The sequence below is a fragment of the Podarcis gaigeae genome (assembly GCF_964106915.1).
Source record: "Podarcis gaigeae genome assembly, chromosome: 5".
In the NCBI taxonomy this organism is placed as follows: domain Eukaryota; kingdom Metazoa; phylum Chordata; class Lepidosauria; order Squamata; family Lacertidae; genus Podarcis; species Podarcis gaigeae.
This window is the reverse complement of record NC_139681.1, coordinates 57,018,562-57,033,032: the sequence shown is the minus strand read 5'-3', so window position 1 is coordinate 57,033,032 and position 14,471 is coordinate 57,018,562. Positions and strand designations below refer to the sequence as shown.

At 41.2% G+C, this 14,471-nt stretch overlaps 1 protein-coding gene and 1 long non-coding RNA gene across 3 annotated transcripts in view; both read right to left on the bottom strand.

Moving 5' to 3' along the window:
* The window catches only part of ARL3 (ARF like GTPase 3), a 31,644-nt gene extending 17,196 nt beyond the window's left edge, over positions 1-14,448 (bottom strand). The window contains exons 1-3 of one of the 2 annotated variants that reach the window (XM_083738077.1): positions 14,309-14,448; positions 6,261-6,404; positions 4,177-4,293 (exon numbers count right to left, since the gene is read on the bottom strand). In XM_083738077.1, the coding sequence (XP_083594203.1) occupies positions 4,177-4,293; positions 6,261-6,404; positions 14,309-14,311 (264 nt within the window). In that variant the 5' untranslated portion in view covers positions 14,312-14,448. Of the gene's footprint in view, positions 1-4,176; positions 4,294-6,260; positions 6,405-14,062 lie in introns of both variants that reach the window. The other variant, XM_083738076.1, reaches the window with a different exon arrangement.
* LOC310844222 overlaps positions 1-14,471 on the bottom strand; it is a 399,653-nt gene that overhangs the window by 60,627 nt on the left and 324,555 nt on the right. The window lies entirely within an intron of this gene.

The following is a 14,471-nucleotide window of genomic DNA, read 5'->3' as shown; positions in this document are numbered from 1 at the left end:
TTAAAAAAAAAAAAATGTCCTTATAGACCAACGAAATTTGTTCTGGTGTAAGCTTTCGTGTGCATGTATACTTCTTCAGACGAAAGCTTATACCAGAACACACTTAGGTGGTCTATAAGGTGCTACTGGACAATTTTTAATTTTTTAATTTTTATTTCGACTGCATCAGACAAACACGGCTACCGACCTGAATCTTTAATTCAAGGGTAGGCGATGTGGTACCCTCCAGACATTGTGGGGCTACAGCTCCCATCTGTCTCAGCCAGCTAAATGTCAGGAATGATGGAAGCTGCAGTCCAACAACATCGAGAAGACACCATGTTGGCTCCCCTTTTCTAATGAATTGTGTCATCTTATTTTGTCCAGACTGAGAACTTATGGTTACCATCTTTGTAACAAGCCAGGAATGTAGACCACATATTGAAGTTGGTTTAGAATTCTGGGTTTTTCCAAAGATAGTAACCATAATTTCCAGGTTTGGAAAAAAACAGGAAACTATGGGAAATTGTGTCAAAATGGTAGGGAGGAAAGGGGCCATGACCTTAGGCAAAAGGCTCACTCACATCTCAGCTTTATTAACATAAGATATGCTCATCAAAACTGGGTCACTGTAATACTTGGGCATATGGCCTGGCAACCAGCCTCAACAACTTTGATTCTTAGGTTAGTTAGTAGTTACAGAACCAGCCATGGGGCAAAATGGTATATTACCCCAAAGAAGACAATGTTTATAGTAATGGGGCACTTTTGTTGTGAGGGTGAAACACTGGTTTAGTCCTCAGACAAGAAGGCTGCACTTACAGAAGCATCCACCAGATCCCTATAGCATCTGGCTGTTCCCCAAGGACCTCTTATCTAAGCGTAACTTGTGAAAAGCATCTCATTCACAACTCGAGACTGCAGACCTTATGGCAATGCCACAGTGAACAGCACTGCACCAACCAAGGTAGATACACGTCAAGTGCCTACTTCCCATAACTAGAAGGCTCGATGCCAAATAGCTGCAGGTGTGTGTCTGAATATGCAATCATTCAAATATACACACCTTTATTTGACTGTGCATAGCTTCCAAATAGCACAGGTGTGGGTAGCTGGAGTATCTCCCATTCAAGAACACCTGCATGTTTATGAATGTGCAATCACTTCATGTGTTAAAAATATTCTTGGAGGGGCCTCTCACTTGTGCAATACTCTTCAGTTTAGAGCAGAGACAGGCATCTTAGTTAGCAAGCTGTCTTGTTTCCAAGGCACACAGGGCTAGTTTGGGTTCTGTGTTCCAGCATTTCCTTCAAAACATTTTTGTAAATGATAGATCAGAAAGGGGGAATGCCCCTGCTCATGGATTTAGGTTTGTTTTTAAAAAAAGAAAGAATGCCCATAGGCAATCAAAGTGAATCAGATATAAAGGAAATCTGGGCAAACGATGGCATAAATTATAAAATGGATTGAAGTGATAAAATTTATTTTACATTAATTTGCCTACTCTTGTGTTTGCAAACGTCAAGGTTTTCTTGTTGAGATTCCTAGACTGGAGATGATGGGGGTTCCTAAGTATCCATTTGGTCTTAGTTTAAACATACACTACTTCGTCCTTTCTTGGGCAGTGGGGCTTTATGGGGATTGTTATATGTATTTTTAGAAACTGAAAAATAAAGAAGTTTAAAAAGCACCTTTCATCTTTGTCTCTATACAAGAACTACATAGATATATGAGTTGAATAGTTGATTAACTGTTCAAAATCTTCATGACTTATCTAAACCTGCCAAGATACAGGATCTTCAGACATTCGGTAGCATATGCTACCTCTCCTCAGTAGAAGAGGAGGCAGGGGGGGCTAGTAAAATGATCTTAATCACTTAGCAGCTAAGTTCCCCATCCCACAATCCTTTATCCTAGCTATAACAGATACTCTGCTTTTTGAATGGATGTGCCTGCAGTACTGAATTGCTGCTATCAAAGAAAGGTGCAGAGTCCTGAAGTCTGCAGTTAACTTCCATAGAACCTCCCTGGTAATGTCAGTGATACACTTCTTTACCAGACTGGAGTATGTTTTTAAGATCTACTTTGGAAGTTCTCCTCAAGATTCCCTTGCTGGAGGATGTTAAGACAGGTGCCAACAAGAGAGTGCACCTTTTCAGTGATGCTGCCCTGCAGGAGGAGCCAATCCAATGCTCCCACTGCCACACCCTACACTGGGCCAAGCTTCCCACACCTTGCCCTCCCCTCTCAATAAGCACCAGTGACCTGCTGTGTTGGGAAGCGAGAGAGAGATGGTGCCCCACCCATGTCACTCCACCACTTGTTTCTAGTGCCCTGCCTGTTAATCCTCTTCCCCAGGCAGGTTTGTGAGGCACCAACACTGGTGTCCTTTGGGTGTCCAAATCTTTTATTTTCTCCAGGGCTTTTAACTGAGCAATCTATATACTTCCTGCTTTTCTTTGATTTATTTCATTTTTGCTGTCACAACTGCCCTTCGGCTTTTTATCTGTACATTTTTATTGTTTCAACTGGATATTTTGTTTTTGCAAGATGCTTTTGATATAGTTATATCGTAAATAAATATATAAATCAATATATAGGATTTTTCAGGCTCTGCATGTGTAAAAGACTGATCATGCTACAGAGTGCCTTCTGTCCTCTTCTCCCCACTGAAGTAGGCAGCCTCTGATCAACTCTTGATGATTCCCCTCTCCCCACTACTGCCGCCCTCCATACTATATAACAGGCCTTTCCATGGGGTCCTAGGCTTACACGAAGTCTGGATACAACCCATAAATATTGATATTCAGTCTGCCCTTTGCAGTTCTGACTTTTCTCCATCACCAGTCCTTTCTGCATCCAACAGTGCACTATTGCCTCACTGATGAAGCCATGATAGCAATATGATAGCTGTCAGTCAAGCAGACCTTGCCAAAGAGCAAAACGTCATCAAGGGACTTGTCTTCCTTGATCCTCTGGTTAGCAGGCCTTCTAAATGCTTCTTCAACTGTGCTTCAAAAAGCCAACTGACTGAGCTGGTATAGGATAACAACTCAGAGAAGGGGCTATGTGTTCTCAGTTCAAATTTCATCCAATGGAAAGGCTGTGATTGCTACTATCCCAAATTCCAATAGGGCTGGGGGAATATACCAGCAATAACCCCCAGTGTGAGCAGGATTACTGCCAGTAGAACCTTTATGTTGATAGAACACTGCTATGTGGAACAAAACTGGGGCAGGGAACTATACTGCTCCCTTTTCTGCATCTGCATCACCCTAGTATGACTGTATTTTCTGGAGTGTTTTGATGAGTTCCTGTGCAGAAGCACTGTACTCATAATAGGTTTTACCTATTATGGAGGGAGCATGGGTTCTTCTCCACTGAGGTATGGAGCTGGCATGGTATTATAACTGACACTCCTTTTTCTGTGTGTAACCCTTGAAAAAATTTGCTTGTTTGTAGAACCTTATCATTAGAGGGTCATTAATGAATTTCCAGGGATACTATGGGCTATCTGTACATGTTGGTGTACTGCTGTTTGTTTCTCCATTGCCTCTGCTGCTGAGAGCAGCATTGCAGCTATGTCACATTGGTGACAGATCTGGCATAGCAGGATAGTTGGATTGGCCAGTTAGGCAGCAGTAATCTCTTAGCATCAGTTCACCACTTGCAACATGGAGATAATACTGATTTATCTTACATGACTGTTGTCATAAATATTACTAAGATAATGAATGTGAAGACTTTTGAACATTCAAAAAGGAAATGGCATCTGGGAGTCATATAAGTGTCCTTCAAAAGATGCCATGGAAGGAAGAGCTCCATAAAATGTTGTTTTAATTGTGCAATGTGGTTGTACTTTGGTGGCACCCTTACTGTGTTTTGTAGAGTACTGAAGAAGAAGAAAAGAACTTGAGAATTGCACCTAGTAATTTGGTTCATATTTTTCAGCCTGGAACACAGAGCTACTTCAAAGGGAAGGCAAAACCAAATGGAACTGTCACATAGCACACTGTTGAGAGACCAGTTAAAAATAAATGTTTCTGCAGATTTCATAATTCACGTGCACACACTGGCTCTGCAAGAATCTTCAGACTGGCTGACTGCTGCAAAACAAATGACTTTGATTGCAGTATTTCTTAGCTGTTAAAGTCACTATGGTATTTAATGTAGCATTCAGCAGTGGCCAATGCTTACCAGGATATCGGTGTTCTCAAAATAATTCCTCCAGTATGGCCTGATCTTCCTCTGTCCACCAATGTCCCACACATTCAGCTTGAAACCTTGTGCTTGCACGCTTTTGATGTTAAAACCCTGTGACAAGCAGAGATAAAGTATAACTGGTGTTAACGTGATGCCTGGCTTCAGATTCATAGGCACACATCAGTCACAGTTTATATATCACAACTCTGGAAACCCTAACAAAATAAACCCCATGCTGCTATTCAGATGGATTGGCTGTGGGCAAGGTGAAGGCTATAGCAGCCTTGCATGGATCAGGGTCTGTTTCTGTCAAAGCTATAAAGATGTATGTTGCAGCTCATAACAAGAAAGGAAGGTGCAGTGGGAGGTGAGAGAACAATGCAGATAAGAAGAAATCACACAGCCTTGCAAGGAGTAAGCCTCAGCTACTGAAAGCTGAGGCCAATGTGCAGGCTAACGAGAAGCAGAAGTCTGTATGTGAGTTGATATGAGAAAACTAGAAGCAACAGCTGCACTTTTGAAGGGCCCATTTCATCAATTAAAGCTCCAACTGAAAGGGGAGTGCAACCGGAAAAACAGGATGTGGTGCAGGCTGGCAGTGAGCTGCCACACAATACAGGGGATTGGCTTTAAGCTTGGAATCTGAGGGTGGGCTTTTTCTCTAAGGCATGGGAGCATCTCATAGGCAATGTGCTCCATCTTGAGGACTGGGGGAAGGAGATCCAACCTTGTACAATCTCTAGCACCATCCACTGGCCAACATTGGGATGGTGTCAGTTGAGCAACTAATGAAAGATACTTTAGCCCTTAAAAAAAGCTCTGGAGAGTTGGTGCATGTAGAGAGGACAGAGGGACACTGTGTGTGTTGCAGTTTTGAAGTATACATGTGAAATATCTGCAGCGTGTATGTGCTGAACTGCAACACTGAAGGGCGTAACAACATGCAGCTTGGTTTAATCTTCTGATTCTCTAGTGTGTGTTCATAGTCTGAGAAGTTTTAAAGCAAGAAATGCATGCACTCTACAACTGTTACCATTCCATTGGGCACATGCACACCCCTTCAATCTGCACATCACTATATTAACATGTGAGGAAAAGAGTCATAGCTCACTTAGAAAGCACATGCTCTGTATGCTAAAGGTCCCAGGTTGAATCCCTGTGATCTCTAGGTAAGGCTGGGAAAGGGTCCTGCCTGAAACCCCTAGAGAGCCGCTGCCAGTAAGTCTGGACTACAATGTGTGAGATGGAGAAATGGTCCGACTCAGTATATGTGGGGATACCTTTGAAGGTGACCCAGAATGCAGCAGCTAGGCTGGTGCCTGGGAGTGGCCGCCGAGACCATATAACACTGGTCCTGAAAGACCTACACTGGCTCCCAGTACGTTTCCGAGCTTCAAAGTGTTGGTGCTGACCTTTAAAGCCCTAAACGGCCTCGGCCCAGTATACCTGAACGAGCATCTTCCACCTCCATCATTCTGCCAGGACACTGATGTTCAGCTCTGAGGGCCTTCTGGTGGTTCCCTCACTGTGAGATGTGAGGTTACAGGGAACCAGGCAGAGGGCCTTCTCGGTGGTGGCACCCACCCTGCGGAACGCCCTCCTATCAGATGTCAAGGAAATAAACAACTATTTGACTTTTAGAAGACACCTGAATGCAGCCTTTTTTAGGGAAGTTTTTAATGTTTGATGTTTTATCGCTTTATTATTAATAATAATAATATTCTGTTGGGAGCCGCCCAGAGTTGGGAACCGCCCAGCCAGATGGCAGGGTAAAAATAATAAATTATTAGTAGTAGTAGTAGTATAAGGCAGCTTTCTATGGCCTTAGGAAGTGGCTGCATGAGGTAAAAGCTATATGAGTCCTAGAACTGTGGGTAAACTACTATTGGAATAAAGGAAAATGGGGGGGGGGGAGTACATAGGTGTTGTGGCATCTGTAGCAGCTTTATTTTTTATTTTTATAAAAAGAGATTATATTTTACTTTTGGTTGCAAGACAGATTCTGTTTGTAGCCACCCTTCCTTCTCCATTCTCCAAACTTCAAGATTTAGCAGAGCACCAAAAGCCTCATTCCTTACCTGTGTGGGAGTAATGTGGGTGATGTCTTCAGATGCTAGTTGTTTCAAAAGTGTGGTCTTGCCTGCATTATCCAATCCCAGGAGGAGGATTCTTACCTCCTGGTCTGGTGCACTCTTCAATTTGCGCAGAATTGACAGCAAACCCTGTTAGTGAGAAAGGGCAGGAGATGTTACTTGCTAGATGTTATTTTTATCATCGTTGCCAAAAATCAATGAGAAACAGAAAGAAAGGAGATCCTGAATAGCCTTATAACACATGAACAAAATGTACAAGTTGCTGCCTGTAGGTTAATGATCTGTGATACATGAGACAAAAAGAAAGGGGATTTGAAAGAGGGATTTTCCACTTAATGAGTGAGATTAAAAGGAAGCAGGAGAGTAAACACACAGAACTATTTGGTAATTAACATAGCACTAAAATAATTATTTTAAAAAAGAACATCAAGAAAGAAATGCAAAAGAGAATATAGAAGTTTTAATAATTTCCTAAAGTAGGATAATGAGGAGGTCAAGTGTCTAGAGAAAGGAAAAGAGTTCCTTACATTTGGGAGAGTGGAAACATCAAAATAAGAAAGAGCACAGGGAGATGCAAGTTTAATAATATTTTTTTTTATGAATGAAGGGGCTGCAGAGGAGACTAGAGTAAAGGGAGAAAGCAAGAAAGGCAGATTACAAGTGGCAAGACCACGAGTGGCTATTAGCACTGAAAGCTAGCAAAAAACAAACACACAAAAAAGAGGAAAGGGAAAAGGAAAAGGAAAATAAGGAGATGATAGCATGATCAGAACAATGAAAGAAGAATAGAAGCAGCAGAAGGGAGAATAAGATAAAGATGTTGAAAAATAAGAAAGAAAAATAATCAAAGTGGGTGGATCTATGCAATAACTTTGCAACAGAAGTAACGTATAAATAAAAATATAGGTCAGAATCTTGCAACACACCAGCACTATGAAAAGAAGCAGCTGCAAAATATATGTTTTTAAATAAACCACAATAAAATTATGTTGTAGAATCCAGAATGAGATTGCAGCTAGATAGTACGTAACAAGTAAGAAGTGGAAAATATTTCCAGAAGGGTATCAGTGTTAGTTTGTTGCAACAACTATCATGCGGCACACTTTAAGACTAACAAGTTAGTGATGGCATAAACTCTCATAGACCAGAGTTCATCTCATCAGGTACCTAAGATCGAAAGATAGCACTGAGGCAGAAAAAAATGTGAATGCTATGAGCATAAATCAAGCCAAATAAGTGAATTAAATGTCCAAGTGGGAGGCTGTGCAAGGAAAAAAGTAACAAGTCCTAAAACCATGTTGCATGGGACAACAGACAATGGAAACAGAAATATATATGTCTGTAACATGATTAAAGCACAAATGAAGAAAAATTAAGAGAACAGAGAAAATAGGCTTAAGCTGAGAGACAAGAAATTGTCAAGCAAAACATGACAACAACCCATGCAGGATAGAATGAGAGTCTGAAATGAGGATTTTACTAGAATCAGGGTGGATTTTAAGAGACATATTATACAGAAAGAAATCTTAACTAGAACAGTAATACAAGCTGAGAAAGAAGAATGCCCAAGCTCTTAACTTCATTTTCCATGCATGGACCTAACCCTTATTTTGGTGTGTCCATGAACCTATAGCAACAAATGATAGCACTTGCTCAGAGGGGGGTCCTAAGATTTATCACCTCCTTCTCATTCTTCCCATTTGAAGGCCATTTTGCCCCCTCATGCAGCTCCCACTAGTGTTAAGAACTGCCATTAATATTAGATCGTATCATAAATCATTCATATCAGGGTGTTAGGTCTCAAGATTTAGGGCAGTAAAGAATTTCAGTCAAGCTGCTGAATTAGTTTTATTACTTTTGCCACCAGCCAATCCTCATTTATACAAAATCCCATAATCCAAATCCTCCCTCTACATTCCAACTAGCCATGCCATGAATTCTTACCTACTAATGATTCTGATTATCCACAGCCCCTTGTATTTATTCTCTGAACCATTCCAGGCAAATGATACATTCACATGTCAGCGTTTTCATGATGTATCTATTGCAAACCTCTCAATTGCCTGCATTGTGTAGCTAAGAAAGTTCAGCAGATTTCAAGTGATAGATCCTTGAGCTGAGAGTAGCTTTCAGGGTTTGGGAACAGAAGATCCCTGTGAGTTTATTTGCATTGCAAAAATGCTAGAAATAATTGTGTGCATTGGTGGTGCCAGCACTCAAACACCTGTACTACTTTAAAAGAAGTGTCAGCTGGAAGGGCATGTTGGGCACTGATATGTAAATGTATCTGGGCTGCTTTCTTACATCTCTATAAGATGCAGATCAGCCAGATTGGCCACTGGGTGACAAAACTATTATTAAGGCCAAAAGATCTGCTTTCTAGTCCTAGCTTTGCTAGCAACCTGTCACAGGTCACCTGTGACATCTGCTGTTATTGCTTGTATTTTCCCTGTGCTTGTTTCTCCTCCAGTTCATATGACTGACTGAAACATTCTTAAAGCCAACAGCATATCTTAGTAAATTATAAGAAGTGCTCTTGGTCACATCACAGCCAACTATCAACTCTAAACTCTGTTTTTTTGTTCTTTGTTTTAGGTACATAATATATTTTCCTAATTAATAATAATAATAATAATAATAATAATAATAATAATAATAATTTATTATTTATACCCCGCCCATCTGGCTGGGCTTCCCCAGCCACTCTGGGCAGCTTCCAAAAGAATATTAAAATACTGTGATACATCAAACATTATAGGCTTCCCTAAACAGGGCTGCCTTCAGATGTCTTCTAAAAGTCTGGTAGTTGTTGTTCTCTTTGACATCTGGTGGGAGGGCGTTCCACAGGGAGGGCGCCACTACCGAGAAGGCCCTCTGCCTGGTTCCCTGTAACTTGGCTTCTCGCAGTGAGGGAACCGCCAGAAGGCCCTCGGTGCTGGACCTCAGTGTCTGGGTAGAATGATGGGGGTGGAGACGCTCCTTCAGGTATACTGGACTGAGGCCGTTCTTGAGCTTTGTCTCATTGCTAATCCCCTCCATAGCATTTAGAAAAAGTTATTCTGCGGCTCACCATGACTCATTTAAAAACCCTAGTATAAGTTCCTTTGGTCCAGGTGGAGAGCAGGATACACGTGTAAGCGAGGGTACACAGTAACAACGCAATTATTTTAATTTATCAGTTGTGGAAAGATGTTCTTTTCTATCAAGGATGCATGTATTAATAATAAGTTCCATGGGGTCATTGTTGGTTTTAATTTTAAATAATTAAATATTTTGAGTGTGAGCAAAAACCAAACATATCTTACATTCCAAACATACAATAACTGAACATCTTTATTGGCATTTTGTCAGGAAAAACTATGCTGAAGCAAAAGGAACTTTTTAGGCTGAAAACACACCACTGGTGTAAGTTATTTTATTCTGAGCACACACTTGATAAGCAACAGTTATTTCACAAAGGCCATAAGGGGAACCACTAACATATACTTATTAATCTTGGACATGATCCAGCCATACATTTTTTTATATTGAGACACTGAGATCTGGCAGAGACAGAGGTGTTGCATTTATACAGGCCATCCAACCATGGAATTCCCTTCGTCTCCAAATAATATTTGCAGCAACCATTATGAGTTTTTACCAGTAGTTAAGAACTCATATTTTTTGCCCAGGACTTTGGTTGATTTCTCCCCCTCCTCCGCATTTGTATTTTTATTTGTACTAGGTGCTCTTAATTTTAACTGTGCAGCATGATTTAAATTTGTTCATAATGCTTTAATTGTTGTTGGAAATCACTCTGGTAGGCATATTGCCTGAAAATTAGTCTATAAACATAATTAACAACAACAACAATTTGAAGACATGCATTTATAAACATGCATTTAGTTATCCTGTTGAAATCAGTAGAACTTGAAAATATTTCTGTATCATTTTTAAAGCTGCAAAATACCTCATAGTAAATATTTATTTCAAAACAACCCTATTATGACTAATACACAAACTAGGGTAGAGAGCAATTAAGCTGCCCAAGATCAGCAAACAAGTTAAATAAGGCCTTGAACTCAGGTTGTCATGATCTGAGTATGTCATGAGCCAAGTCTATCCACTACTAGAGCACTCTGTCCCTTGAGCTCCACAAAATACTCTCCATATCCAAATATAAAGCATAAAGAGGGAGTACCAGATTGTCTGTTTATTTGAACAGTTACACATGCTAGTACAATGTTAAAGCATAGCATTAAATAGCTATAGTTCTCTTTTAAAACTTGCTATTCTTTTAACTCTACACCAGGGGTAGGCAACCTAAGGCCCAATCACCTTCTCAATCCAGCCCACGGACAGTCTGGGAACCAGCGTGTTTTTACATGAGTAGAATGTGTGCTTTTATTTAAAATGCATCTCTGGGTTATTTGTGGGGCATAGGAATTCATTCATCCCCCCCCCAAAAAAATATAGTCGAGCCCACCACATGGTCTGAGGGACGGTGGACCAGCCCATGGCTAAAAAAGGTTACTGATCCCTGCTCTACACTGTATCAGTTTTCTGGTTGTAATCCGTGTCACATAACTGTTGACATCAATAATGTATTTATACGACAAATGCAGAATATTTCAAATATATACTTAGGGGAAAGCATCATGCGAAAAATACACATTTAAAAAATGCCTGTTATTTTCTACCAAAGTGACCCATATAAGAAATACCATAGAGAGAATTGCCACACATGCTATTGGCTGGTAGTAGGGAGGCTTGCCAATCACTAAAGAACAGAGAGCGGAATCCCATTAGAGGAGAGAAGTAAATACCTGCTGTTTATCTGGATTAGCCATAAACCTTTGATAATGAATTTAGAGTGCAAGTACAAAGAAATCTGCCTTTGGTAACCAGCAAATGTTTACTTAGTTGATGTGGTATTTCTCTAAAGATCAAGTCAAGTACAGCTGTCCTGTAAGATAGTCACTGAGGCTGCTTCCCCAATAGTAGATTTCATTGAATTCTATCTTCTCAGCCTTAGCAGCAATTGTTGTAAGGCAAGGTAGAAGTGTGTTGCACAGTAACTATATGGCTGAGTCCTGTCTTGGAATGTGGGATTAGGAAGGGAGGAAATCTACATGACATCAATCTAACACAGCTAAGGCTGAACTGTAATGTGTGCAAGCCTTTCAGTCTGCCCCACCCTAAAATGCTATTTGTCTTTGCACCAACAGCAGAGGGGCAATAGTGTGGCCTTTTAAAAGGCAGCTGGCAGGGGACTTCTTGGGGAAAATACCCCTTCCTGCCAGCAGAGGAGATCCTCAAAATCCTATGCTCCCTGGTATGTCCTCCTGGAAACCATAGAACTATATCCTTCAATGACTTTAAAAGATTAGACAAATTTATGGAAGATAGGTCTATAATCATTAATACTTAATGGTCCATTGTGTAATTAGGTTACAAAGTTCTGGGTGGAAGAGTGTGCGGAGTGAATTTGTCATGGCCTTAATAAACTAGCTGATGCCATGAAATGTATTTGATTGTCTTACTCCTGCATCTCAGGGCTGAGCTGCATACAGTATTAGTACTAGCTGCATTAGTAGCATAACTATGTGAAAAAGCTGTGAGGGCTAACAATTATCACACAGCTACAGTATTTTTCAAAATACTGATGAAGTGCAGAAGCTTCCCCATATTTCTGAAAAATACTACAGAAATTATGAATAATGATTTTGAATATTCATCCTCCGACAAATCTATGGTACAACTTCAAATTATCATCATAATCACTACTACCCACCCCTCCACCCATAGGTCCCAAGGTAGGCTACAACAATTTAAATAGTTTGTATTTATTAACAGCAAATTTTTAATCACAAAACCAGTGATTAAAATATACAATCCAAGAGTGTGGGATAATCAGTCTCATATAACCAACATGTTTAAGTCTAATTAATGCATGAAGGGGTTGATACCATAGAGTAAGCTACCCTGTCAGGCTTAGCCATGTCATTTCCCTTCACCTTGGGAGGAAAGAGGTAAACAAACACCCACCCACCCCACTTAGTGTACCCAAGAAGCTCAGCATGTGAAGGTTTGAGTTAGTTGCTCCAGCAAAATTGCATGGCTCTCACCAGCCACTCTTCAGTTCCTATACCAATACAGTGGTACCTCCGGTTAAGAACTTAATTTGCTCCGGAGGTCCATTCTTAACCTGAAACTGTTCTTAACCTGAGGTACCACTTTAGCTAATGGGGCCTCCTGCTGCTGCCGCTACGCGATTTCTGTTCTCATCCTGAAGCAAAGTTCTTAACCTGAGGTACTATTTCTGGGTTAGCGGAGTCTGTAACCTGAAGCGTCTGTAACCCAAGGTACCACTGTAATCTCTAGGCACTTTTATTACTTTGTAACTAAGCTAAGTTTTACTGCCTGTGCAACTTTTTCTGAATGCACATGAATCTGACCTTTGGAGAGTTTGTAGATAAACCATTTTTAATTTTCAAAGTGTGTGGTATTCTTCTTTGCTGGGGGAAGTGGGAAACTTTGTAACTCACTTAGAAGGGGCTATTTTAAAGGTCTAACAGGCTATATTTCCACACTTTATAGGGAAGGAGGCAGTGTTGGAATACTTTGTACACCTCTAAATCACTTCAAAAAGAATATTGTAACGCTGGAAAAGGTTCAGAAAAAGACAACAACAAAAATCAAGGGGCTGGAGCAAAACCCCTTTCATCTTACAATGTTTTGGACTTTTTTCATTTACAAAAAAAAGGGGGTAAAGGGGGATATGATACAGGTTTATAAGATTGTGCAAAAGCTGGTAAGCAGTGGTTCCTGAACTCCCTCATAATTCTAGAATCAAAGGTCATCAAGTGAAGATGTGTGGTAGGAAACTAAGAAAAGACAAAAGGAAGTACTTCTTCACACCCTAGTTAAAACTTTGGAATTTGCTGCCAAGCTGGTTGGCTTTAAAAAATGAATGAATATAAATTCATGGTGAGTAAAGTTATCATTGCTTGTTATTCACAATGGCAATTTACAATCTGAAAAATCAGAGGCAAGGTGCTTCTAAATACTAGCTGTAGGGGAAAGATAATAGGAAAGTGCTATATCATTCATGTTCCACTTGTAGGTTCCCCATGGGCATTTGGTTGGCCATTGTGGGAACAGAATGCTGAACTAGAAGAGTTTTTGCTCTGATCCAGTTTGACTCTTCTTATCTTATCAGATAATGCTTGCTGCAGATCAAGTAAGCTAGTAAGGAGATGAACACATAGAAGATCTGTAACACCAGAATTAAAAAACAAACAAACTGCAATGTGTTCTTGCGTATATTTAAAACCCTGTAACAAGGTGCATTTGACTTTTATTTCACGTCTTTCTTTGACCATCTGTGGGGAAAACCCCGGGATTCCTCTTGACCCAATTCCACTTCGAAAATGAGTTATTTCAACAACCCAACCAACTCTCTTCTCCCCCTAAGGTCCCCCACTGAGAATCCCGCAAATCCCATCTCAACCTGTCCTGCTTACAGCTGCCACGTGTCATTATAAAACAACAACGAAGATATCGCCCCTTGAACAGCAACCTTTCAGTCTCGCAGAAGATTGTACTGTATCTCACAGAATACGAGGCGTGGGGTGGGTAACCGTGTTGCAATACTTTACATGCTATTCTCACAGCTTCCCAGAGCACATCCAATAACTCGCAGTTTTGAAATAATAAACAGATGAAGGGGTCCTTATTTCTGATTTTAAATAAATGAATTAAAAATAGAAATCTGGCGATCTCAGCCTCTCCGTCCCCCTCGTCACCTGAGCGGTTCCTTCAGCTCCAGGTACACGACTCCCGCCCCTCCCTTCAGCCAGGCCCATTCATCGTCTCCTCATCCATCCCTTTAGAGCAGCATGCCCCTCCCTCAACACGGAGCGCTCCGCCGCCACAGGACGGATCCTGCCCCGCACCCAGCACAGGGCGGAGGGCCGGTTCTGCGCTCCCACTTCCCACAACGCTCTCCCGGGCCCCCCTCGGCCTTCTCCCCCTCCTAATCTCTCACTCACCATCCTCTACGCGGCTCCCGGTTACCATGGGCAACTGCGTCATGCGCGCGCGCGCGCACTGTATTCCTCCCACGTAGAACGTCCGTCCCGAGTTCGACGCACAAGCTCCGCCCACTACCCTGTTCTCTCCCCTCCCTAACCCTCCAAAGAACCCAGCCTCCTT